Source organism: Syngnathus leptorhynchus, chromosome 2, assembly GCF_054491065.1.
Source record: "Syngnathus leptorhynchus isolate UIUO chromosome 2, UIUO_Slep, whole genome shotgun sequence".
NCBI classification, from domain to species: domain Eukaryota; kingdom Metazoa; phylum Chordata; class Actinopteri; order Syngnathiformes; family Syngnathidae; genus Syngnathus; species Syngnathus leptorhynchus.
Window position 1 is genome coordinate 9,043,999 of NC_141196.1, and position 26,521 is coordinate 9,070,519.

Here is a 26,521-nt window from a genome sequence, read left to right on the forward strand (position 1 = left end):
CAATACTGTTCTTTCATTTGTTGAATAAGTTGGGAGACGTACTGACCATTAGGCCAAATTTCCATCAAAACAGCAAGAAGCATTTTCATTATATTATATCATCATCAGTATGTGTGAACACTGCTTTAGTTGGAGGTTCCTTTTTCTATCAAGTGCAAATTGATCATTGTTACTTAGCCCTGCAAAGGCAAATCAAATGAATCGCAGACTTTTATCACATTTGAATTCAAGTTGAGCAAATATTAGTGAATGAAAATGTCCTTGATGAACCAAAAGCTCCAAATGGTTAAAGCGGTGGGAATGTGTTTAAACTGTTGCTGACCTTGCTCCAGAATGTTAATAAGTAACGGAGTAACAGAAATGCCACCTGGGCCAACCTTATAAAGTAGTGGCTACCAGTAATTTCCTTATAATCAATTTATCTTACAAGGATGTGTGATCGCATTTATTTGTAATTAATTTGACATTTTACACAGGATGTCTGCATCTTTATTTGCCAGAAGCCCAACACACTGATAGACAGTATATGAAAAGTGTTACATACTTTAGTTGACTATTTTATCCGTCAGATTCGGAAAAAATGTAGTTTGTTATTTCATTTTGATGAAACGTGCAAGTTGAACACTGCAACAGTGAAGCACACAGGAATACATCCAACAACAATGTCAACAGAAGCTAGTCAAGGCATGATTTTTTTTTAACTGTCCACACACGCCCAGGGATAAACCCACACAGATACACGTGCCGGGTTAACCTCGGAGCTCGGATATCATTGGTCGGAACACTGAGATAACAGAGACCACATGCTCATGTTTACATACTTTCAAATTTCAGGCGGGATTTGATATTGGAAGAGAAAATCCACACTTCATCTAAGCAGACAACCAGAGGAAACTTCACGTTTGCTGGAAGAAATCTGAATGAGACACAAGATGGGAAAGAAACAACCTTCACTTTTTCAGCTTTTCAGTCTGTTGTCATTTTCTAACAGACAAAAAGAAGAGAGGCGCAGAGAAGATGGTAAGTCACTTCTTTCTGCTTTTATGTGAGCTTTAGTAAATGTGGAATGAAGTGCAACAACAACAAAAACAACAACAATAATAAAAATAAATAAATAAATAAATAAATAATAAATGAATAAATAAATAAATAAATAAATAAATAAATAAATAAATAAATAATAATAATAACAACAACATAAAAACTGTAAAATGTTTCCTACTGTAATTATAAATAGGATATAAATGATTGCTCACAACATTATTGTTTTATATGGAACTTTAGCTTTTCTGATATAAAGCGGTAGCAAAAATTCCCCCAGGGCTGAGGGTGTGGCCACATTTAGAATGAACCAATCACGTTCAGCTCACAATAATAATGGCAAACTTTTTAAATAGTTTGTATTGGTCTCATGTTTTTGTATCAAATTTGTCAAATGTTTTGGAATAATAACCACAGTTTGTTTGATTGTTTGATCCACTTTGCAAACTTCATAGGATGTCTTCTGTTTGTGTCTTTTCTTCTCTACTCCTCTTTCGATATCACAATTTATTCATTTTCAAATAAAAGTTTCCCAAAAGCATTAAATAAACATGTATATATTTTGGCTTCCCAGAAAATTAGGATGCCAATCAAATAAAAAACCCCATTCTGGAACAGTTTTCATTGGTGTGCTGGGAATTTATGCCTCCTCTGTATAAGTTGAACTATTCCATTTTTTTTCAATTTGTATCTAATCTTGGCCATGTTGTGATGAGCTCCAGTGGTATCGCAATTAAACATTGTTATTATTAGTTGAGGACAGACAGGAAATGCCTGTCCCTTAGCTGTGGTCGCTTGCAGTGTTATGTTTACAAAGATGAAGTCATGCTTTTCCCAGACCCCAGTAGGGCAGGGCGATGGGAACAAGAGAGAAATGAGAGGCAGAAAGGCGGCCAAACAAAATATGGAGGAACAAAAAACAACATCAATATCCTGACAGTAAAGTCTGAGAAGGCTCCTCTTACACTCTTTCTAAAATATGTCTCTATATTTACTATTCCGGATGGTCTAGAATTCTACCAAGAAAAGTAACCATTTGCAACTTAAAAATAAAATTGTATCAAATCCGAAGAATACTTTTCAACATAAAGAAATTATAAAGTATGCCTAGATTCAGAAGCAAAAATTGTTTGATCCATTTTGCGCTCTTTATTCAAGACCCGAGTTGTGAATCGTTCACATTATGATCCTGAGGTAAACAAACTTTTTCAAGACTGCCAATTTACTGCAGATTGCGTTTTGTTTTCTGAATGTGCAGCTGTGATTCGGTTGCTGTTCGGCACAAGGGGCAGATCTATTCTGAAGTTATACAGGGGTGAGCGCCACCCTAAAATCCTGAAGAATTCATTCTCTTTGCTTTATGACTGTGATGTGACAGTTCATGTACATAAATAACTATAGCACACATATACGGTAATAAAAAATAGAACTGCTTCATGTATTCATTTATTTGTGTTTAAAAAAACTAAAGTTTAAGAATGTGGAAGTAAGTCTTACATCCTTTCTGGATGCAACCCTCGGAGGTAAGTCTGGACACCCCTGAATTAATCCATTCAAGTTGCCGACCATCATCATGTCTATCCCTCTACCTTATATATAAATACATATATTTAAAAAGTAGACAAGGGTATTGTTTTTCTGAAATAAATAATTTGATATTGAATTGATGGCCTGGTGGGATTTCCATTAGGGTGCTTGGAACTGTCTTTTTATAGTCATAAGAATGAGGTCATCTCAACTTGAAATGAGCCTCACGTGACAGGATGACCTTTGAGTGTGTACTTCCATGCTACACAAGGCTGTGCTGTTCCACAGTGCGGCGTTCCGCAGATGATTGCAGTTAGAATAAATATCCTGCATTGTTCTCTGACAGTGAACGCAGATCATTCGGTGAGACCATTTTAAAAACGCACGATTTGTGTTTTTCTTCATTGGTTGCATATGCGGCCTCCAGCAACAGGTGATGTCAGACTTTATGAAAGATTTGTGAAGAACAAGCAGGCTTTTACCAAGAATTCGCCCTTAAATATAGACGTGTTTATTCTGTATATCAGAATTCACTGTTTCATAATCCCAATATGAAAGACTGACTTGAGTCTTGAGAGAACATAGTGTCAAATTGCTGTTTAGCCTTCTAGCTAGCGCAATTCTTCATCATCATGACTGTTCCGTGTGTCGTTGGCATATGGTGCTTAGATCGGCTCGTGTTTGACTGATGCAACACAGATATTAGTGGAACTTATGTGTGTATATATTTAAATGTGATGAAACCAAGCAGTGGAAGTCAGAGAGTCAGGATGATCAGTTATATAAATCCGACAATTATATTTTTGTTAGACTGAATTGTACCCCATGTATTGAGATACATATTGAAATTGAGCCGTATGTATGCATATATAAATCTATACATGTATATCATTTTCATTTTCTTTAAAATGTTTGGATTACTTTGAGTTTTTTTAAAATGGAGTATTAGTCAAGTGCAAGCTAAAAATAAAATACTCACGATTGTGTCGTAAAGTCAACTAAAATTCTCAAACAAGTGAATAAATACATTTAAATTGGATCCCAAAAGCTCAAGTAAAATATTAACTAAAACAAAATAGGTTTTGCTATAATTATACTTAGTTTTATAAAGGTAGGATGTAGTTTCAGTTATTTATTTTTTTTAAAGACATTTTATTGTTTTATTTTATTTTGTTAAAGATTTTTCCCCCATGGGAGCTCAAGATCAGGGGATGCTTTGAGAATAATTGTCAATTGTTTTTCTATGTGAAGCCCTTTGAGACTGCTTGTGATTTAGGGCTATACAAATAAACTTGACTTGACTTGACATTTTTAGTTTTGGTTATATTGTTAGTTTTCGTTAAAGTCCACATTTACAAACAGGTGCTCAAAGTCTGAGCTGGCTCAATGTGTGGAAGTGTCTGGAAAAAAGCAGACAGAGGAACAATTGCTGGCAAAGGCAGCTTGAGAGAGAATGATTTTCACTGTCTGGCGATGTGCAAATTCCTATTTTAAGTTAATGCCTGAAACGTTGAATCATAAAAACAAGCAGCTTTGGGCAAATCAACAAGAGCTTTACTCTCTTTCTGCATCTAATATCCCCCCGAGACGATAGATAGACATTAGGACGGGAAGTTCTCATATTTACAAGCTCTTAAAATAGCCTCGTCACCCGGCACTCTCAGTATATCGGTGTCTTGTCCAAAGTGGGGGCCCCCCCTGCAGAAGTTTCTCACACGTGTCACACGCCACAATGTCATGACCAGAGAACCCGGGAAGAGGTCTCAGGAATGAAAAGGAGGTGGCAACAACTTGAAGGAGACAAACCGTATGAGCACGATAAAAGCCTGGGCTATCGGCTTGATTCTGGATGTTAGGTGGGATCAGGAAAAGGGGCTACAGATGGATGGAAGCACTCAGCAGAATAGATGAGCTAACATTGATTAGAGTATCTCTGACACTGATTTGACCCCCCCCCCCCCCCCCCCCCGACTTAAGGGTTACGCAACAGAATTCTTATGTTGCCTACACGTTTAAGTGACATCACAATGCCTACAATTTCTATGAGACAACAGTTTCCCATTTTCTGGATGTGCTTGTTTACCTGCTGGAGCAGTAAGGTCTCAACTAAATGTCCCAATCTCCAACTCAGTTTACAAGGGTCCCATCGGCTCACTGCCTTCCTTTGATGTCTGGTATTTAGTGCTGATATGCTGCGAGTGAGCCTTCAGATAGCCAAGTTGATAGCAAGCAACACAACTGCACGGATAGTGAAACCTCCTCCCGTCTATGTTTCATGATAAAATGTTCAGATTCTTGACAGCGTTGGGCAAGCGTTTTGGGGAATGATTATATGTACGCTTGCTTGGGTCTTATTACTTACATTCAAAACACAAACAAAAATCTAATAAAGTGGTAGCAAGTATCTTCACACCGAAAAATGCTTGCATGTTTTATTAATCTACTTGATGTACTTGCGGATTGTTAGCAAATTGGTTTACTTTTATCCAAGGTTGGCTCAATTATTTGGACCCAATAGATTGGGTTGAAGATTCAATTTATGCTGGCTCCCAATGTGCTGGGTCTAAATAACCCAGTATTTTGTACCTAGCACTAGGTTAGCTATTTTACCCAAGTTGGGCTACTTTTGACCCAGCAGTATTCGAGATAAAAGAAAAACAACAAAGATTTGCAATGTAATCTGAAAGGAAACCTTACACTCCAGAAAAATACAGAAAAAGTCTGTATTTGTCATATTAGTTAGAGTACAATTCTACATGTTACTTACACTGCGTGTGTATTTCCCTAATAATTTGAATCGTCACAGACACAAATAGGCTCATTGGTGCGTATCATCCCCTGCAGAGTGGAGGAGAAAAAAAAGTAGATTGGAAGTCAAGTGATTGAGCATCTTGGCAAAATTGACTATTTTGATAGAACATTTTTTTTTTTTTTTATTTTAAACATCACGTTCTGCCCTCTCCCAACCCTCTGAAGACATGGGCACTCGTGTTCATGTTGTTCAAAATCAAAGTGGGTCAGCCGAAAGCAGGCTGGCTCACATGGAAAAACAAAGCAGGCCTTTGCTGCTTAGTCTTCATTGCTTTTAAGCTCATGTGCTGCTGCTGCAGGGCTGCATGTTGTCACAAGTCATGAGAGCTACTTCTCCATGGGAGACAATCATGCATATTTTTCTTAAAAAAAAAAAAAAAGAACGCACCTAAGTGGGTTGGTCTACTCATGTGCTGAAGCATCCTTCTGTGAACACAATACCGTCATCAATGATAATATTATGAATCAGAAGACTGAGATTGCTCCTCCGTGAAGGGCGTTCATCTATCCATCCATCCCTCCGGCACATCAGCTTCAAGCAGCTCCATGGGAACGGTTTCCCCGGAGACGTCAACTAACAGGACCTACTATCGAGCGCCAGGCATGCATTCTAATCAGCAGTGAGGTGGCAGACTCGGAGCTATTAGCATCAGTGACATTTTTTTATGTGGACAAAACAGAAACGACTACAGGTGAAACCACCATAGGAGAAATGTCAATAAATTTCATCAAATATGTGTCATTTAACTCTTCCAATGTGGCTTTGAAGGCAAATTAATTTACATGACTGAATCTTCTGCTAACCATTAGATTGACAGTTGACATGATGAGCGTTGAAAGGCGGATTTCCATCCCCCAAAAGGTTGATAGCATGTCCTTCATACAGAAACAAATACTGCAGTTGTGTTTTGTGACTTTATTGCTATGCCATTCAGATTAGGGCTGAATAATTGTGATTTAATATGAGATTATGTTTCTACTATTTAACATAAGCGGTGATTTGCAAAAATGACAAATTATTTGACTAAACCTTTTTTTCAATACTTTAAAAAGACCATTTTAAATGGTGACACGTGATTGCTGGTACATCATTTAATGAGTTTATTGCTCATATATTTACTAGCAATACGCACAGATAAACAACAATCGTCTTCAAAGGAATATTTGTATAGATCACCTGCTGCTTCTGCATTCTAAGGTCGTCGTCCATTTGTCCAAGTGGTCATAAACAGAATGTTCACCATTCAGCAGGAACATTTTCATTAAGATTACGGCACATGCCGACCACAGGAAGGACATCTGCTCTTACGTAACGTGGGATCTAAGGAGGCCTACCGTACTGTATAGTTACTTGGCCATTCAATGAGCGGATGCTACACGTTCAATATAGAACATGACAGCTGCTGGCTGCTCATGAACGTCTCTCATTTAGGGGGACACATTGCAATCTTCCTTTGAACCAGGGATTATCACAAGCGGGCCTACGTGTCTTTCTTAGCTTCTCCCGAGTGACCAGACAAGGTTAAGAATAGCTGTCGTATTTCAGGTCACGACTCTGAGCGCTCATTGGGTCGCTAAGTTCCCTTTGGTCAAGGTCAGCATCATGTTAGGCGCCACTCTAGTCACTTTGTTATAATGTGTCAACAAATACTGCTTGTTGTATTGTTCTGTGTGTGAGATCACTCAAATAGAAGGGCCGCAAATATCTTTTTAATGAGTCAGAGGTCTGTTTATTGATGTTGGTAGGATAAATGTAGGATGTAGGATAAATAATAATAATTGAATAAATACACTTGTAATCTGGATCTATCAAGAATGCTGTCAAATTAGCAACATTTGTGCATTTAACATAGCACTTTCTCTTTCATTGTACTCTTATTAGAGGCAGTGTCAAAGGTTACTTTTCTTATATGCTGCGGGCCACTAGAAAATGGATGGACTTTGGACACATTTGAGTATCTTGGAGGATGTCAGATCAGTATGTGTTTAACGGGAAAAAAAAATGGTCTCTTCAATGAAAATATATGTAACTGGTGGCTTCTACTCGTCCTCCTCCCCGTCGTACATTACAGGCATCAAGGCATTTAAAGTGATCAAAATTGAACACATGGAGGTGTAGAAAGAAATTGATATCGTCCATTTTCACCCCAGGAACTACGCCCCCTGATTTACATCAACGTTGTAGAGGCTGTTGTGGGAATGCAGAAGAACAATGGGCCACAGAAACATTTTGAAGGACAAAAGAAAGCTGGAGTTTTTGGATAGCCAAGGATTCAACTGGAAGCTGAAAGGTTTTGAATGGCTCTCTTTAGCGATTTTCCCAAACTGCTCATGTTTCTTTAATGAGATTTTGGATTGGTTTCTCCTCCTGAAACTCCAAGAGCATTTAGGAGCCGGAGGACAAAATTCCGGCGAGTGGTTTTCTTTTGTGTCGTAAATTCTAATCATGTTAACAGGCCTAATTGGAAGCTTCTTAACGTCAAGTATTCATCCTGTTCCAAGCATATATGGCTGTACTGTGTATATTTTATAACTGTGCTAAAATCAGAATGCAGCAGTTGAACAACACACATCCATCTGTTTAATGTTAGGGTCACAAAAACATCCATTATGTTTTGGGTATACATCGACGTCAAGCCAGCATCCAGCCCACTTCTCATTAAGACAGAATATTTGTATCTGTTTTGAAATGGTGATTAATAATGCATAGCATAACCTTGTAAATGTTAATGTTTCACCAGAAGAGTTACTATTCCTGGCTTGTGTGTTAGGCATGCCAGTTATGTGCAGTCATGTTAAAAAGAAACAAAAAAATACAATAAGAACTTGACATGCACTAGATTTTTTCTCTTTTACCAAGAGACTGGACACCACTCAGCTGCAATTATTGAAAACAGCAAATTCATGTAATTTCCGCTGCATTAAGCATGTGACTGTGGAAGCACTTTGGAGATGAAGAAAAAAAAAAAGGCTGACCAGTTGGGAATTCTTATTGTCAAATGGTCCCTTGATTTATTAAATACAAAATGAAAATTGAGGGGATATTTTTAGCAACACTGTTAAAACTGTAAATCGTTTGAAAACATTTGTCAACTTGTATATTTTTTTAAGTTCATATTTACTTATTATAGTAAATTATGTATATATCTAATTTATTTTAACCATAAATGAGATTTGTAAATGTTGTATATTTTAATTTTCAAATTGTTTTTTTTAATTCCTGTGGAACATAGTAAGGAATATCTTATTTTATCTTTTGGGGAATAATTATTATTAATTGTCCCGTGGGGACAAGCCGTACAGAAAATGGATGGATGGATAATAATACTACTAATAATAATACTAATAATAATGATGATAATAATAATAATAATAATAATAATAATAATAACAGTTGTCAGTTAGGTTAATTTTTTGTTTCGTTTTTAGATGATCAATACAAAGTCAGGGATTTCTGATATTCTATTGTTTATAATTATCTACAACTTTCAGTATACGTGGCTAAAAACGTGGTATGTCATGAACTTATATGAATGAACTTGAATATTGCACATGCATCTGCAGCCGTTTTGCACAAGGCTAGAAGAAGTCGAACTGTGTTGTTCTAGGCTGAGAGTATTTCCTGCTTCTCCATCAGTCGTGCATCCGCATGACACAATAGAACAGATGGAGGAAGAACACTGTCCATGCTTGCATCTGGTTTAAATTGCATTGCATTGATGAGCCATTTTTAGCACATCTCCCACTGACACAGAGGCCTAAAACAACACTGAAGAAAAGCCTTGCTGCTTCTCCGTACTCCAGAACACCACTCAAAAAGCAAAATGCAATTCTAACAATGAAGTTCAGATGCAACCTTGTTGAATTTCCTGCACGACTAATGAAGGATTGTTCCTGTTGTCTTTTTCAACGCTTGACTGCTCACATTGTATTTCAGTAGCGGGGGCCAGTGACTGTCTGGAGCTGTCATGTTACGTAAGAACATACTGTGAGACACATCTAGTGGAAACTCCAGAAGTTCCCAACGCCCCAGTAAATTAATGTGTTCATTAAGGCTTCCATAAGAATGCGGCTAAAATTTCCAGGTTCACTTCCAACAGGGAGTGGAGATCACACGTCACCCATTTCTCTTATTCCACCACATTCTGTCTTTGTCAAGAGGCATAATGACAAAAATGACACAATGGGGAAAATATAAGGATTCAGGAACATGCACACAAACTCCAACAGAATCCTATCTGAAAGTGTGGTCAAACTCTTACTATATACATATTCCATTCCATGATGAAACCTTGACAGCATTGTCAAAATGTACAGGTATCTCAGTATTTGTAAACAGCCATAACAAGAAAAGATGAATAGATGAATGAATGAATGAATGAATGAATGAATAAAGCTCGGTATGCTAAGTCATCGTGTTCTAACCATAATCAAGACAGTTAATAGGTTGTGTTCATCCACCAAATTATTTGTAGTGACATGCTTACACTTTCTGTTAAACATTTAAATTTTAAACATTAAATATTTTAAGCCATTTTCTTTTTTTTCTTTTTAATGGTCTTAACTTTTTTTAAATGACATACATTTAAATGAAATGAAGTGTAAATGGAATCTCAGTCTAAAATTGCACCCGTGAAACCAAACCTTTCATCTGCCACAATGTGTTGACTCTCGTGATTCGAGGTTTTTTTGGAAACTGGAAAAATCTGCCCGGGCACTGAGCACATGGCAATACCTCTAACCGCAATATTGCCCCAGTTAAAGGCAAACTGTCCAGATGTGAATGCACTGCAGAAGAACAAGCCGCTGCGATGAAAACGTGACCAAAAAAAAAAGATATAAAATCTCAGATTGAACATAGCTGTTGTTTTGGTGCATGTGTGCTTGGCTGGGTTCACATGACTCACTTTGTCCATTATTGCAACGCTTGGGTTCGGAGAGAAGCTTTTTGCTGATATTGAGAAATCACTACATTCAAAAGCTTTCAAATGCAATTTTCTGACCAGTTCAAACTGACTCAGAAAAGAAAGAGGGTCAAATAATTATCTTGAAATTGTAGCTTAGGTTACTTTTTTATTATAATACTTTATTTCATATAATATGTCATATTTTTTGTTTTATACTCCACAAATACATAAAAGAAGTAATTACTCAAACTAATAAATACTAGACTAAAATAAAGCATTTAAAAAAAATTGTAACAATGAATAAAAACAGCATATTGTGGCAAGGTTCAGTGTGTGAATTCCTGACCCAGTGTCTCATAGTGAATTATATGAACATCTTTCTATGCCTTTAAATCAGCAAGGATGTGCCTTTTGCTGTTCTGCGACCTCCCAGAGGCAACTTGTCTTTTGTCATGCTGTCAAAGCAATCAGCGTGGCATATCTGTGCCAACAGCGACCGGGGCATCTGGATAGAGTAAAACAAGGTTCACATACTGACCACATTGCAGTCAACGGAGAGTGTAAATGTAGTAACCACACCACACCGCGACTGTTAACAGAAAGTGGCTATAATATACTGTGCTTTAATTAGGATTTATATCCTTTATCTTGATGTGTCTTTTGTTGTTTTCCTATCACAAAGACTTGGGAAACTTCAATCCATACATCGTTAGGTTACATCTAGGTACCGTCTAGAAAATCTTGAAAATAATCACACAGTTTGCAAAAAAAACCAAAACACTCTCTGGTATCCTTCTGTAATAAAAAGCTAAATTAAAAGCTAAAACATAGTGTGTGATGTGAAGATGCAGGGGCGATATTTGATGAAAAAAAATATCTAACTGTGACCGATGGCATCAAGGCCATTCGGCAGCTTGATTGAAAACATCTTTGAAAATCTTCCACAACCAGAAATTAGAACGCTATCATTCCCGTGGTCACTTTCAGCCAATGTCTTCAGTGTGAGAAATGAACTTGTTATCTTTGGCTTTACAATGCAGACTAATTTATTTGTGCTTTGTGAGTGGGAATTTGAGTGCAGGCCTGTTTTGCTGATTGTCTGGCACGGGATTGCTTATGAAAACACAAGTTATCACACTCACACTTTCTTGCCAATAACATTGACACATTTTCAGCGAATGTCAACCTTTTTTTTGGCATTCAGCAGTTTCCATAACGAGCATTTAATCCATGCGTGTGGAGTAAAATCAACACGGCAATCATTTCATTCTCATCAAGACAAGTGTGTATGTGCTCAGGCAGTGAAGCATCATGAGGATCAGCACTTGTTTCTGCAGCTCTGCTGTGTTTACAGGCAAAGCTTGATTGCAGAGCTCATTGCAGGCTCCATATTCACTTCCTGTGTTGATCCCCTTTGCCGTAGCGGCCTTTCAATCCGATGCCACCACGAGGGCGTGGGGGGGTCTGGGAGAGTCCAGTTCTGCTTCGCTTCGACCCAAACACCATTCAGCAAAGGTTCATATAAGGAGCCACCATATCCTGCTAAAACAAACAGCGCCGACGAGGTCGAAACAAATGCTTTTGTTTCGCAGATATATTTAGATCCAAACTGCCTTCACCCAAATGGCATCTCTCACAGGCTGTTTGCCCTCAAGAAGAATAAGACCTCTGCGAGCATGTTGGCATCAGCTGAAACCCCCGAGGGGTTTTTATCCTCAATGTACAAATCTAAATATATTGCATATGAGCAATGGAAAACATCTCTTTGCCCATCACAAGCTTTGCAAATTTTCACTGAAGGGACTATAAAACATGTTGTATGGGAAATGAACTGTCCAGATCCTTCCTTCGCTCATAGTCTGAGTCAGTCTTCCAAGCCCTGCAGGCCATGACTCCTCTGAGAGCCGTGTCGTTCAGAAGACAGGAAACAGCTTGAGAGAAGTCCAGCAGTCAAGGCCACGGGAGGGGTAGAGGGAAAACGGGGATTTCCTCACATGATGGCCTAGACTTTTATCAAAAGTGTGCCGTCTTTGATTTGGTGCGCCATATGAATGTGATCACTGCATTACATTTAAGCCGCCCATTTGAAGGGAATCCCTGGCTTTTTGGGTGCTTGGATAGTCAACTACAATTTTGACCTAAAGTACACTCACTGGTTATCAGAATGTTTGCAAACATTATTATTTGTCTCTAGTGGTTTGCATAGCATACAATATATCTGCCCTGGGCTCCATTACAGTACAATGCTCCATTCTGTATTGGCCTAGCTGGGATTGACCCGTGATACAACCTGCTGCCACTGTGACCCTGAACAAGATAAACAGTGCATAAATAATAATTTCTCCTTTACATACCGTGCTTCCTTTTATAGTGACCACGGGGTTTTTGCTACTCAACTGCAGTCACGGCATTTATTAAAAACATCCACATTTGTACAAATGCTCATTTAAGTTTAGAGAACGCTGTTGATCAGTTGATGCATTTGTTAGTTTCGCATTAAAACGAGGAACTGGCTCACTTTTGCAGTTTCTCTTTCGAGTGTAAGTTCATTGATGCGGTACAGTTACGGACTAAAGCGATAGTCATTGTTTCCGCATATTGTATTTGACATACTCATCGTGAGCAGTCGAGACAAAGTGAGTTGGCAAAGTCATACTTATTCCCGCTTGCAGTGCTGACCATGCCGATGAGTATTTTGCCATTGAAAGTATAACAAAAGCAAAGACAATGCGGGTGGACAAACAAACAACAACCCAGCACTCAACGTACATTTGGGGCTGAGGGGAGAAAAGAGGTGGACAGAGACAATGGGTACTAACTAATCAAAACCCTCCACAGAGCAAAGAACAAAAATCCCAGCAGTCCTTTCGTGCAAAAAATATGCCAACAAAGTAATGACTGATGGGACAAGCAAAATCAACACAATGGCGGGGGAATGGTGACAAGCAATGAACAATAACATCCGTGCTTACCATGCGAATGATGACTACCAGCAGGTGCGATGCAGAAAACTCCACCCACCCACACTCTCCATGGAGACGTCAACAGAAAAGCTAAACAAAGCAGGGTGGCGACAAGATTGTGACACTTAACCGGCCATGTGCTATCATCCACGCTGAACTTATTATACGGCACACGAGTGGAACAACTGTGATTAGTAGTAAAACTTTTTTTTTCAACCACCAGTTGTGCTCTTTGCCAATTTGGACATTTAATGTAGCATTCTAGTGGTGATGGAATTTTTCAGTGGGTAACCCGACTGACTTTGGCCATGGCGATCGGGATTCAAATCCATATCTGGATGGACGGTATTATCCTGTTGAATCTTTAAGTAAAACTTTTTAACTCAATTGTATGGGTCGTTTTACCCCTTGTTAGATCAAACTTTTACCCGTAATGCGTTATATTTGAGTCATTATACAGTCTCCCCCAATATTTATGTGCATCATTTATGTTCAAACTGTACAATTACAGTATTTTATAATAATATTAACTACATATTAGGAATAAAATCTGCCTTGTTTTTGATGAACACTTGGGCCTAATATGCTACTGTATTTTAACACTGGCTATTATGATGGTAATTTAGAGAAGTAAATATTCTTGAGGTGGTAAAAAGTTTCTTTATTTTGTGACTATTGCTGCTTGCTGTATCTTTAAAGTGGTGCGGACAGTGGAAGTAAGCCGCTCCTAAAGAAAGGAGGGGGTGGGGGGGGCATTCGCGCGCCTGTCGGGCTGTCCGCCTGCTTTTCTTCCAAGCAAAGGCACACATTCAAGACACACACACCGTGGAGGTTTTGATCGGAATTCACCCAGATTCATATTAGCATTGGGAAGAGAGACAAGAGGGAGAGTGAGCGAGAGAGAGCAAAAGAGAGAGAGAGAGGAGAAAAAGAGCGAGTGCAGAGACTGTACACATGGATGTGCAGACGAGCACCGCAATAATAATCTGGATTAATTTCTCAGCCGGTGCGCGGAATTTCTGGACATAATGGGGAATACCACACCCAAACCGTTAATAGGTGAGAATTATGATGATCATTGTGTGAAAATGTGCTTGAATGCGTGAGCGTGTGGTCTTGGTGCCATTTCCTCTCCACTTGAGCTCGCTCAGCTTTTGGAAACGAGCTGCGCATCACGGGGGAGCTGAGCATGATTCCACTGGAGCTCTTCCCCCTGCAGCTATCTTTCTCCGACTGTAATCTTTTTTTAATCATCTGTTGCATGTAAATGCTCAATAAATAATTCAACTTTAGTGTTTCCAAAGTGATTGTGTGCAACTGAGGGTCACCTGCTCACCGTGGTGGTCCATCTAACACCATCTTGACCACCTTAAAGATGGAGCAAGCTTACTTGTAACTATCGTTTTGTACCTTTGTTTACTTCATAGTAGGAGCACTCAAATTGGAATGATAAAATAGAATGTCGTGGTTGTAGATGAACACATCACCTGAAGTTTTGATTTGGTATTAGACACAATGACAGGTAGTATGAATGTTGGTTCTGAGGTTCTGATTTAACAATTACATGCATAAATGAAGACCCTAAATGGTCCTTAAGTGTGAATGTGAATGTGTTTGTTTTTTTTCCATAGTATGTGCCCTGTGATTGGTTGGTGACTCTTACAAGGTGTTACAAAGTTAGGCTTCATCTTGCCCATGAACGGAATGATGACAAGCGTCATGGAAAATAAATAGATAAACCACTCCCTCATGTAATTACAATACCTGGACATAATCCTTGAGTCATCGATAATTGATATTAAAAAGTCCTGCCACTTGTGTGAATTGATTGTTGATTAATCATGCCATGTCTTGTCAGCAGACTGAGGTCAATTAGTGGAGAGTCTGATGTTCAAAGCAAACATGGTGCAACAGCATTTAATTGTTTTGCTGCACCCAAATGGAACAATTACCATTATCTCCAAGTATAAATGCTTACAAAGCTAGGTTGAAAACTATGATTAAGGTCTATTTTCCCAAATCATATTCTTTTGGTTATTTTAGTAAACAACTTTTTATTTCTGTTTTTAAATCCTGATTTTTTTCAAACTGTTTTGATTGTAAATGTCCTTAATTCTTCTGTTTTATGTGTAAATTCTTTTGCCTTTAATCTATTTATTTATTGTCACTGTGAAGCACACTTGGGTACCTTGTGTATAAAATATGCTATATAATGCTGCCATGCCGTGAAGCAATGGAGGCAAAAAACGGGTACAAAAGCAACTAGCATAAAGTAACACTGTTTACATTAAGAGTACGATTCATAATATGGCTACTGTTTTGTCACATGGGGTAGTGAAGTCAAAGATCTTCTTTACAAAAAAATGTTCTTCTGCCTCTCAAAACGGCCTATTCATTGAGCGCACTCAAGCGTTTTGGCGACAGAGACTCTCCACACTCTGCTTTTTAGCCACATATGAAATTAATATTGTTGACGTTTACTGTAAAACACATGAAGTCAATCAAGTGATTGCCAGTCAAAGACTCTTGCTTGTCCATGCTAGTTTTATTTTTACTGTAATCGAATCATTTCCTTTGTCTACTTTGTCCTGACACCTCAAAGCACTTTACTGGATAATCAGTTCCTGATGCTTTGATTTACTGCCTGTCCTACTCCCACACCCACACTCATGCTAGATACAGTGTGGTTACTGCTACCGGCACCCCTCCGACGCGTGGGTTTGGACTCAATTAGTCATTGTTTGGTGAGAAAGAGCATTCACTGCTTGCATGATACACACTATATGCATGTGAAAGTCTTCTTGCCCCATTCTGGAATCTTAACAGTCACTGTGATGAAACGTTTTCAGAATGATGCCTGTGGGGATCCTTCAACAAAGGCTCAATAAATAAGGCCGTGACATTCGTATTAAAGTCGTCAAAACCCATGGCTCTTGAAAATCAGAGACTTTAGGAAAGAGAATAAAGGGCCTTCTTATATGGACGATGGGCCTGCTTTTTTAGCACAACATCCATATTACGTCAAAGTGTCTTGTGCTTGTGAGGTGTGATTACATATGTCATTTCTAGCAACCATTTTTGACAAGTTTTCACTAGATGCAGACAAGTAAGCCACTCTGTGCTGCAACATGTCGGAAAGAAGGTAGAATGTATAAAATGTTAATAACAACCAACAAAAGAACTTGAATAACAAAATAACATGAACAGAAAACAATTGCTGTAAAATAATCAAGACAAGCAAGTTAAGATAAGAATTTGCCCTAAAATTGAAGTCAGACAAAACATTTTGGACACACTGAATAAAAAGCCCTGAATAAACACCACATTAAAAAAAAAAAAGCATTCAAGTTCTTTGTGATGAAAAGCTGATGGAGGATTGAACCACCTCAGTTTTCTGAGGAGTGTTTTTTTTTTTTTTTTTCCTATTTACAGCTGGAATACCCAATAGGTGTACAAGACATGTTTATGGTCCTCCAGACAATTCAGGACCAGAAGGCTTCCAGTACTGATGGTCTGACAGTAAAACTCTCTATAGTATTTTAGCCCACAACACATAATTGAATGTCTTTAACTCTCTTGCCCTAAAAAGGAAAGGAACTAAAAAAAATATGGCTCCTTGTGTAGCTCCTCTGCACGGACCGCAATATCCTCTCCAAACCCTTGGCCATCTTTCTGAGAAGATTTCAACAAGTTATCCACTGGGATCAGCTGCATTGTGTGCAGGTGGATGGATGATGGACAATCTCAACCTAATTGGAGAGGTTTTGGAGGTTTCCCCATTCACTGAGCTTTGGTGTTCGACCACATTGAACACAGCCTGCTCTGGGAGACGGCAAAAATATTGGCGTATCACATTATTAAGATTACAACTCATAACCTCAAATAACCCTTTTGGGAAGATCTGGGAAAATGAAAACATTTTTTCCCATCAAACACAATTCTTCCTGCTCACCCCTCCCCTATCTGCTTGCCAACAAGGAAAAGAAAAAGTTAAATGAAGAGGCGGTACATTTAGTCAAATCTGCAAGCAGTCAATCATATTGTGTCATGCTTATAGAAATCCCCTAAAAAAGGAAAAAGTGAGTATATTAGCAGTTATTAAAACCTCAACTTTTAAAACCACGGTGAACAGGTAATCGGCCCATGGCGATGGGAGACGATGACCAGGTTTGGGTTCAGCACTGATCTAATTGCTAAGATCCAGATGTTGTACATACAAGAACATGGAAGGTGTTCAGGTCAACAATGGCTTTAATGCTTTATTTTAGATTCATTAATGTGTGTGACAGGGTTGCGCACTGTACTTAGGTGCGGTTTATGATGCGAGACGGTACGTGGAATTGGCTGGATGAGGCTCAGTCGTTTGCGTGCCAGGTTGAAACACGAAACAGTTCAATTGTTACTCAAAACGGCACCATCATTTTCAGATTTGTCCCAAAATTCCAACGCCTCGTGCTTGTCATGCATCACATCTTCATGGCAATTCTTTTTGTGTAATTCTGTTCACTTAATAAGTAATGGATTAATAAATGACACTCTAAACAACAGCTATAACTTTTGAAACATTCCTTACAGCTGAACATGTGTCATGTTTGAAAATACTGCTACAGATTTAAAAAAAACATCATTTATGGCAAGGCCTAAAGTAGCAAATGCATTATGGAACATTTTACAGTAATTTATGTTTTTTTTTTTTCCGCATAAAGACTGCTTTGTTAAAAACCAGCTGACATGATCACCCATATGATATTATACAGCTCAATTTGATTCGATACAAAATAAATGGTCCCAAATCATTCTTGTTTGATTTCTGATCCTTGACTAAATTCAAAACAATAGAATGTCTTGGGGCGCTGCATTGTATGACACCGCAATAAAGGATAAAGCCTTTGAACAGTGGGAATCTTTCCTGGACTATGAGGAGACAATAAGAGAGCTATTGAGTTTGTTTATGCTGCTGGCCAAGGATTTTGTCACTCTTTTGCACATTAAAAAGATCAACACCAGCACGTGAAGACGTGACTTTCTCTTGATGTGATTATCTATTGTCTTGTGCGATGTGACCTTTCCAGCGTTGGCTTTGTAAATACTCTCTTTGGAGTTGGCGGTATTTTCTCATCTGAAAGACCTTCAGTTTCTATCACCACTTGAGAATGTTTGGCAGATTTAGTTCATTCAAGCACCAATGACTACAGTAGTAAACAAAAGACTTTGGCCATGATTAATTGGAACGGCACACACATACAAACAAAAACTTTCTGCCATTATTCCCGTGTGTTCGCATGAATCATTTGACCACTAATATTTTCAGTATGGCTTTACAAATTACGTCATGTCAAAACACATACTTTAAAAGGTACTGTATATTCAGTAATGGTGAAAATTAATAAAAATATATTGTTAGTGTATTTATTATATTGTTACATTTCATATTATAATTACTGTCAATGTTTCTTATATTATGCTGTATTATATATGATTTATATAATCGAAAAAATAAATAAACATGAAACAAAATTTGATCTACTATGTCGCATGTTAAAAATCAATAGATTAAATAACTTATTTCTGTTTTCAAACAAAATCTGGGTTCAGTCCTTGTGTAACTAAAGTCACTATGCTTACGTATGTAAATACGTACTATCCATTCCGTGGTTTTGTACTGTGCGATTGCAATGTTTGGTACAACAAGTTCTTCTTCAAGCTGCGTTATGTGTTCAAAGAGGTTGTTGCGAGATGCATAGTGTCAGTGTGGGAAAGGAAGTGTCTAAGACTCAGTGGGCTCTTTTAAATAAGTGGCCTTTGCCCTCTATAGCAGCGATTCCAAACCAGTGTTGCTTGAGAGATCAGCAGGGGTGCTGCGGGAAATTGACCGATTGCACTTCATTTTGCCAGAAATATTATTATAAATTAGAAATATATCTTTATTCAGCCATCTCTGCTAATGACATTTGTAATTGGGTTATATAACAACTTTTCTGGTTTTACTCTAAATTTGCAGATGCGACCCTGCAAACCCGTCCAGTGGCAAACAGGCAGTACTACACCTTGCCCAACAATGTGACCGCACTTGAGAGAAGGTCGGCACATCCAGTTAGCATCAGTATGGAGTCGCCCCGCTTTCACCCCCACGCCAAAGGCAAGAACATCCGGCTGGATGGGCAGCTTCGCCGCGCCACTCGCAAGAACAGCTTCTGCAATGGAATCACCTTCAGTCACAGGCCCGTCCATCTCTACGAGAAGGTCAGTTTGCTATGACTTGTTGCAGAAGTTCATATTTGAACAGTTCAAATAAATTGGCCATTTCACCGTGACATCACTTGCACCTACAAATAACTGATGGCGCCACGAGTAAACAGACATTTTCCCTTACTCCCTGTTAGAATGTTTGTCCCTTTCCAATCAGAAAGTGATGAATTTTCTGCCAGTATCACATACCAGCTGGCTAATGGGGCTAATGTAACCTAGCTACAATTGTGTACGATGGTCAAGTAAATGTCAACGTTGCTGGCTGGGTTGTACAATTGAACAGACTTGAAACTAATGAACAGAAAACATTGTCCAAAACATCTCTTCTAAAATAATTGTTCTAAGTCAGTTAGTTCCAGAATTTGCCACAATTCGTCACAGTAGCCGTGATCGAAACTGTGCCACCACCAACAGAGAGCAGTCATGTCTTTCTGGGGTGTGCTGCTCTCACCAGGGCGGCTAACACATGCCGATGTGATGGAAAAGTTAGCAGAGGCGCTCTCACATCCTTACGTACATCCCTAATCATGACTATATCAATGCTTCTGATTCAGGTGAGGCTTCGTCTCACCGGTGTCCACACCGGCTGGAGCGGAGCGCTACGCTTTGGCTTCACCAGTCTAGATCCCAGCGACCTGATTATATCCGACATCCCCAAGTACGCTTGTCCAGATTTGGTGACGCGGCCCGGTTACTGGGCCAAGGCGCTGCCCGAGAGACTTGCCCTGAAGGACAGCGTGCTGGCCTTCTGGGCCGATCGTCACGGGAGGGTTTTCTACAGTATCAACGATGGCGAGCCAATCCTCTTCCACTGCGGCCTCAGCATTGGCTGCCCGCTCTGGGCCATCATCGATATCTACGGCATCACTCAGGAGGTCACGCTGCTGGGTAAGTGTCACGTTTATCTGTCTCAACAAGCTTCCTCAATCTGAGCCAATACACTTAGCAGCATTCATAGCTCTATTAAAATGATGCACAATACAAGTGCAGTATCATAAATCCTGCTTTATGAAGACAATAATAATCAGATTGGGTTGCTCCATTGACTTTAAGATAAGTCAGCCTACACGGCTAAATAAAAGGCACCACAACAGGAATAATATTCCTAAGTATTTGGAATTATTTTGAACGGTAATTATTATCGTTATAAAGTATATCATGAATCCAAATAGAACAATAAATAAATGTTGCATTTTTTATACTCAAGGGAATAAGTATTTTTTTAATAAAGACAATTAAGTTATAACAATTAAAGCTATGTTTTAATTGTACTTACTTAAAAGATCAATTTAAAAGGTCAACTTGAAAGCCCATGACGGTTGCTTTGACCACTGGCACCGCTAAACCTCAGGAACATATTTACATAGTGTCAATAAATACAGAGCTAATTTAAGCAGCTTCCAAAGAGGGCAGAGAGCAGCTGTGCCGCCCAGTTCCAATGTCAACCTTGGACTAGACGTATAGGTAGTAGCATCACGGAGTGAGCAACAACATACGTACATGGCCGATACCCAGTCTCCATTTGGCTGAATCTCTCACTCCTGATGACTCCTTCAACAGACTTTCGCCATTTCTTTGTTACGCTTCGTTGGGCCCCTTTGTGTTTCCTTTTATTTCCATCACCGCCTGCCCTGTAGTTCCCTCCCCGACTGTGTTTATATTCAGTCTGACAGGAGCTATAGCCATGTTTGGTCAAGGCGGCAGATCCCAGGAGCTTTGGTGAGGGGCCAGTGCACTCATCTGCTCTACGCCATCACTAGAAATAGTCATAAAGGAATGGACCGTAATTCAAATGAGACAGGACTAGTGCCAGATTAGTTTACAGCACTTGTGTTACAAAACCGTTACAATGCAGCAGTGTAGTGAGTTGATAGTAGGGAAGGAAAATCACGGGGACGGTAATAAAATGCCGATTGGATTTGTGGAGCTATTTGTATTCAACTGGAAAAAGCCCCTGCTAATTATGCAACCTGCATTATGTAAAACTCTGTGTAAAGCCAACATTGTAGAGGAAGGTTTGCGTCTAAACTCACACCAATCTTAAGAGTACTGCCCCTCATTGGGATTCATTTCCAGCCCTCGAGTTTCATGGCTCAGACTTTTCCACGAGACGATTCTTATATCATCAAGTCATGCACTTTTTCTCCCCATGCAGAAAGCACGTTTGCCGAGAGCGTTAGATCGAGCTGCCTGAGCGCAGCCCGCCTGAGTGCCTATCTGCCCCAGAGCAGCCACGACTCGGCCAATTACAACAACAATCAACTGGAGAACAACCAGGCCGCCGCCGCCAAGATGGCCAACATCCAGCTCCATACTTACACTCAGTTCATCCCTTGGTGTTCTTCCAACTCATCCTCTACCAAGCCAGCCTCATCTGCCTCCAGCGGATCGTCCCGAGTGGTCCGCAGCCTCCCCTCCCCGCTGGACGGCGACCTGCACTTTCATCCCATCCGCGGTTCCGACATCATACTGTCCGCGGACCGCTCGGCCGCCTGTATTCACTTTCTGGACAGCAGTCGGACTCTTGTGTTCAGCGATCGGCCGCTGCACCAAGGAGAAACTTTATACGTAGAGGTTGGCCATCTGGGTCTGCCTTACTTCGGGGCGCTCTTGTTTGGTTTGACGTCCTGTGACCCGGCCAGTCTGCATGCCGGCGACCTGCCGGCCGACCCAGAGGTTCTGCTGGATCGCAAAGAGTACTGGGTGGTGCATCGCGGCTTTCCCATGCCGTGCTCCGGGGACGTACTCAGCTTTAGCCTGCTGCCCAGCGGAGAGGTTCATCACGGGGTGAACGGAGTGGGACGTGGCAGGCTGCTTTGCGTGGACTCTTCTCAGGTGCTGTGGGCCTTCTTCGCCCTGCATGGGGCTGTCAACAGACTCAGGATACTCGGTAAGTTTCGAGCAGGGTTGTCCCTCCTCCGACACGTGTGGATTCAAACGATCAGGATCGCTAGAGGTTTTTTGCTGAGCTTGCTGATGACCTGATCATTCTACTCAGGTGTGTTGGAGGAAATCATGCAGGATAGCGGCCCTCAAGGTCCAGAATATAAAGCGAGCAAAATAAGAAGCAACAAATGGGATCCATTTAGGCCCCAAAAGCGTTAAACAAGCGTTAAACTAAAAGAGAACAAAGTGGAACATCGCCCTCTGCCAAGGTTTTTCGTGACAATATGTGAAAAATTCATGGAGCACTTTATTGTTTTTATGCCCTTCTGTTTCTAAAATGGCCCTTTCCTGCTCCACACAGCATGACGCAAGACACAACCATTTATGATTCTCTGGCAAGGCAATAGTTCCATTGTGACACAAATGGGCAAATTGAAAAGAATTATTTAGAGGAGGCCACTTCCTGGTACATAGAGAATGACCTAAGATGACGCGACTGATCCATTTTTAACTGGCGGGCGCGGGAAAACTGTTCCATCGTGACTTGAACAACAAAAAGAGAAAATAAATACCCCAAGGAAAATAAAGTCATGCAGCGCTATACAGTATTTGTTTGTTCCTCCATCCATTTGATGGTTGGAAGATTATTTGTGGTTCACCAAATGGTCTATGGGATTATCGTCTATGATTTTAGGGTTGGGGAAAACAATTCTGGAGAGTAATACGGGAATATTCACAGAGCGTGATTTAACACACGAGATAAAACTGTTTTATAAGATCCATCTGGAATGGATCCAGTGATATGGCTCACAATGCGGTGAGCAGACGTTTGTACAATAAGCAGGTATTACAATGACAAGAATGAGTTCAACTGTGACCACGGGGTCATTAGAATTGACAACAAGTAGCAAAGCAATTCACTTGCAAAACAACACCTCGTCCTTACGTGATGTTAACTACATCTTCAGCCAGTTTTTAAAAAGCTCATCTATCTGTTGCAGTCCCACAACTCCCCCACAAAGTCCCATCATCTGGGAACTATTTTTTGGAGACCCAACATCATTAGTATCAAAGAAAGAGAAAATCTCAAGATCCTAGCAGTTCAAGGCTGAGCGAGCATTAAGTGAAAATTGCGCACTTCGTATTCCGCATCCCCGCATACCTCTTTATTATCTTTGTGACCCAGGAACGCAGCAGCCAAGCCCTCCCTCCACATCTCCCGGCACCTCCCACAGCAGCAGTCCAGACGACAGCGATTCAGATCTGGCCTTCAGTGTCAACAGATCCTCCTCTGCATCTGAATCCTCTCTGGGTGAGAACAACACACCAACAGTACATAGACTGGGTGCGTTATGAAGGTTTATCAGCTCGAATGGGCTACACATATTGTGATTTTAAATATCATATCCTATGTTAAAATATGACAAGTAATTAGCAAGTAGCGACGGGCGAGAACCGATACCATTTATTGCAATTGACCTGATAGCCAGCCTTATTTCAAGGTATTGGTACGTTTTATGATCAGGAACTAGAAATTAAAAGCCAGCCTTATTTCAAGGTATCAGTACTTGCCATCACTGCCCGCTTCTGGCCATTTTATGATCAGGAACTAGAAATTGAAAATTAGAATGGAAAAACATCATGGTTTTCACACACTGAAAAATTATATATTCGCATATCTACGGGTCGCTCTTTAAAATCACCTGTCGTTGTTTTTTGGCGGAAATTCAAAAATTCTGAATCAAAATCACTAGTGGTCTGTGGTATCAGTGAATAGTTGAGTACTCCAACTGGTATCGGTCTGACAAAATGTAGTATCGAACACCCCGACTCATAACTATCACAAAGGACTTTTTAAAGTACTTTTCCCCAACTGTGTTCTTGAAACATTATCTCTTCTACGTAGTGACTGCTCCCAGCTCACCTCTCAGCCCTCCCGTCTCTCCTGGCCTGGCCGGCTCAGAGTGGCCCCCTTGTGAAAAGAACGGGGAATGCACCATTTGCTTCGACCAAGAAGTGGACACGGTCATCTACACGTGTGGCCACATGTGCCTGTGCAACGACTGCGGAGTGAAGCTCAAGAGGCAGATCAACGCCTGCTGCCCAATTTGCAGGAGGCCTATCAAAGACGTGATCAAAACATATCGGCCGTGATGACTGATGCTCTCATTCTCTCAGGCCTGGTTGGACGCCAACTGCAGATTAGCCATAAGAGGACATCATTGTGCCAATGGGATTTTGTATGTTAATCATCTCTCGGGATAAACAAACAAAGCTTCACTGTCTAATCATCTTAACAACCAGACTGCATATATGAGCGCCTGTATTTTTGGTAAAGAATGATGCGATGTATTGTATGATGTACTGTATTATATCCTGATGTTTAATCATCATCAGTTTGCTTTTTAATGTTGCTACATGTATTCACAAAATGGTAAATATCTATTGTTGCAGATATTTTAGGCTTCAGTTGGAAAACGTGGATAAGACTTTTAGTGCCTTAGATTATTATTGTGTCTATGTTTTGTGTTAATTGACAATCCAGGCCATATTTTTTAATGTTTCTGATGGAAAGTCCTGATTTAAAGGCACCCCAGAATGTGTAAGCGGTATGTGGACGGTAAATGAAGTCATGTGTTTGGAGAGGTTGTTGGAAATGAAGAGTCTGCTTTTGCACATTGAGAGAAAAATAAAAGTGAGGTAATAGATATCTATATGTTTTTCATCCCAACAAAAGACACACATGTACCACTACAGAAATGGGATTCATTGTTTTTTATTGTAGGGTTTTTAATCTAACGGGGTCCTAGATGGGCCTTTGTAATAAGTATGGCGTAGTAACCGATGGATGTAGTAGATTTTTACAATTTATTTACAAAGCCCAAATAATCCATACGATACATACAAAAGGGTGCTGTACTAGAAAGTTCTGGCTCACACTGACGGAGCAGGGCCACTTTTGAATGGCCCTCTCCGAAGACAATTATCCATCCTTCCATTTTCTGAACCGCTTTGTCCCCACTATCCCAGCCGTCATCGGGCAGTAGGCGGGGGACACCCTGAACCGGTTGCCAGCCAATCGCAGGGCACACAGAGACGAAAAACCATCCGCACTCGCACTCACACCTAGGGACAATTTACAGTCTTCAATCGGCCTACCAAGAATGTTTTTGGGATGTGGGAGGAAACCGGAGTGCCCGGAGAAAACCCACGCGGACACGGGGAGAACATGCAAACTCCACACAGGGAGGGCCGGAGGTGGAATTGAACCCGCACCCTCCTAACTGTGAGGCGAACGTGCTACTCAGTGCGCCCCGAAGACAATTAATTCTAAAAAAACAACTTTTATTCGTCAAAACCATATTAAGATCATCAAATAAATAGTACGTAGGTGTGAATGATTGCTTTTCTACATGTTCCCTCCGATTGGCAATCAGTTCTGTGACTCTCCGCTGTCCAGCAAAATGAGGTACATTATCTTGTGATGAGACGTTAGCGCTCTCTTATGGTTGTAAATGGAACAAGCAGTTTCAAGTCACATTTAACAGACGGGTTTTGTGATAATGAGCTGTTGAAACAAGCCTGGCTCAACGGCAAGTCACAACACTAATAAATTATGGGGTAAATAGCTCAAAGGGTTCAGGCCAATCAAAATGGTTTATTTTGGGTTGGGGTTAGAACTAGGGTTCGGTTTAGAGTTAGTGCTGGAGTTAGGGTTAGGGTTAGAGCTAGGGTTAGGGCTGGGGTTAGGGCTAGGGTTAGGGTTAGATTTAGGGTTTGGGTTAGGGTTAGAGCTAGGGTTAGAATTATAGATAGGGTTAGGGTGAGGGGTTAGGATTAGAGATAGGGTTAGTGCTAGGGTTAGGGTTGGGTTAGAGCAAGGGTTAGGGTTAGGTTTAGAGCTAGGGTTAGGGCTAGAGATAGGGTTGGGGTTCGGGTTGGGGTAGGGTTGGGGATAGGGTTAGGGTTAGGGTTAGGGTTAGGGTTAACCTCAACCCCAACCCTAACCCTAATCCCAACCCTAACCCTAGCCCTAACCTTAACCCTAACCCTAACCCTTGCACTAACCCCAACCCTAGCCCTAACCCTAACCCTAACCCTAGTCCTATCCCTATCCCTAACCCCTAACCCCTAACC

The 26,521-nt window shown here is 40.3% G+C and overlaps 1 protein-coding gene across 4 annotated transcripts; it reads left to right on the forward strand.

Annotated features, from left to right (window-relative positions):
* The first annotated feature begins 350 nt into the window (after positions 1-350).
* neurl1b (neuralized E3 ubiquitin protein ligase 1B) lies at positions 351-25,094 on the forward strand. Of its 4 annotated transcripts, none has more exons than XM_085905406.1 (6): positions 351-1,020; positions 19,251-19,492; positions 20,053-20,386; positions 21,654-22,388; positions 23,571-23,729; positions 24,291-25,094. In XM_085905406.1, exons 1-6 carry the CDS (start codon positions 921-923, stop codon positions 24,536-24,538), a joined length of 1,818 nt encoding a protein of 605 aa, XP_085761532.1. In that variant the 5' UTR covers positions 351-920; the 3' UTR covers positions 24,539-25,094. The 4 variants fall into 4 exon arrangements, with proteins under 4 accessions (XP_085761532.1, XP_085761533.1, XP_085761534.1 ...); XM_085905407.1 differs by having other exon boundaries at positions 23,571-23,696; XM_085905408.1 differs by lacking the exon at positions 351-1,020 and adding an exon at positions 14,007-14,308.
* Positions 25,095-26,521: the final 1,427 nt, after the last annotated feature.

What these genes read in the sequence shown, in the direction of transcription:
- neurl1b (XM_085905406.1), top strand. Translation starts at nt 921, where the DNA reads ATGAGACACAAGATGGGAAAGAAACAACCTTCACTTTTTCAGCTTTTC. An exon ending in AGAGAGGCGCAGAGAAGATG is followed by an intron (nt 1,021 to 19,250) that starts GTAAGTCACTTC and finishes CTAAATTTGCAG; the next exon opens with ATGCGACCCTGCAAACCCGT. An exon ending in CAACAGACTCAGGATACTCG is followed by an intron (nt 22,389 to 23,570) that starts GTAAGTTTCGAG and finishes TTTGTGACCCAG; the next exon opens with GAACGCAGCAGCCAAGCCCT.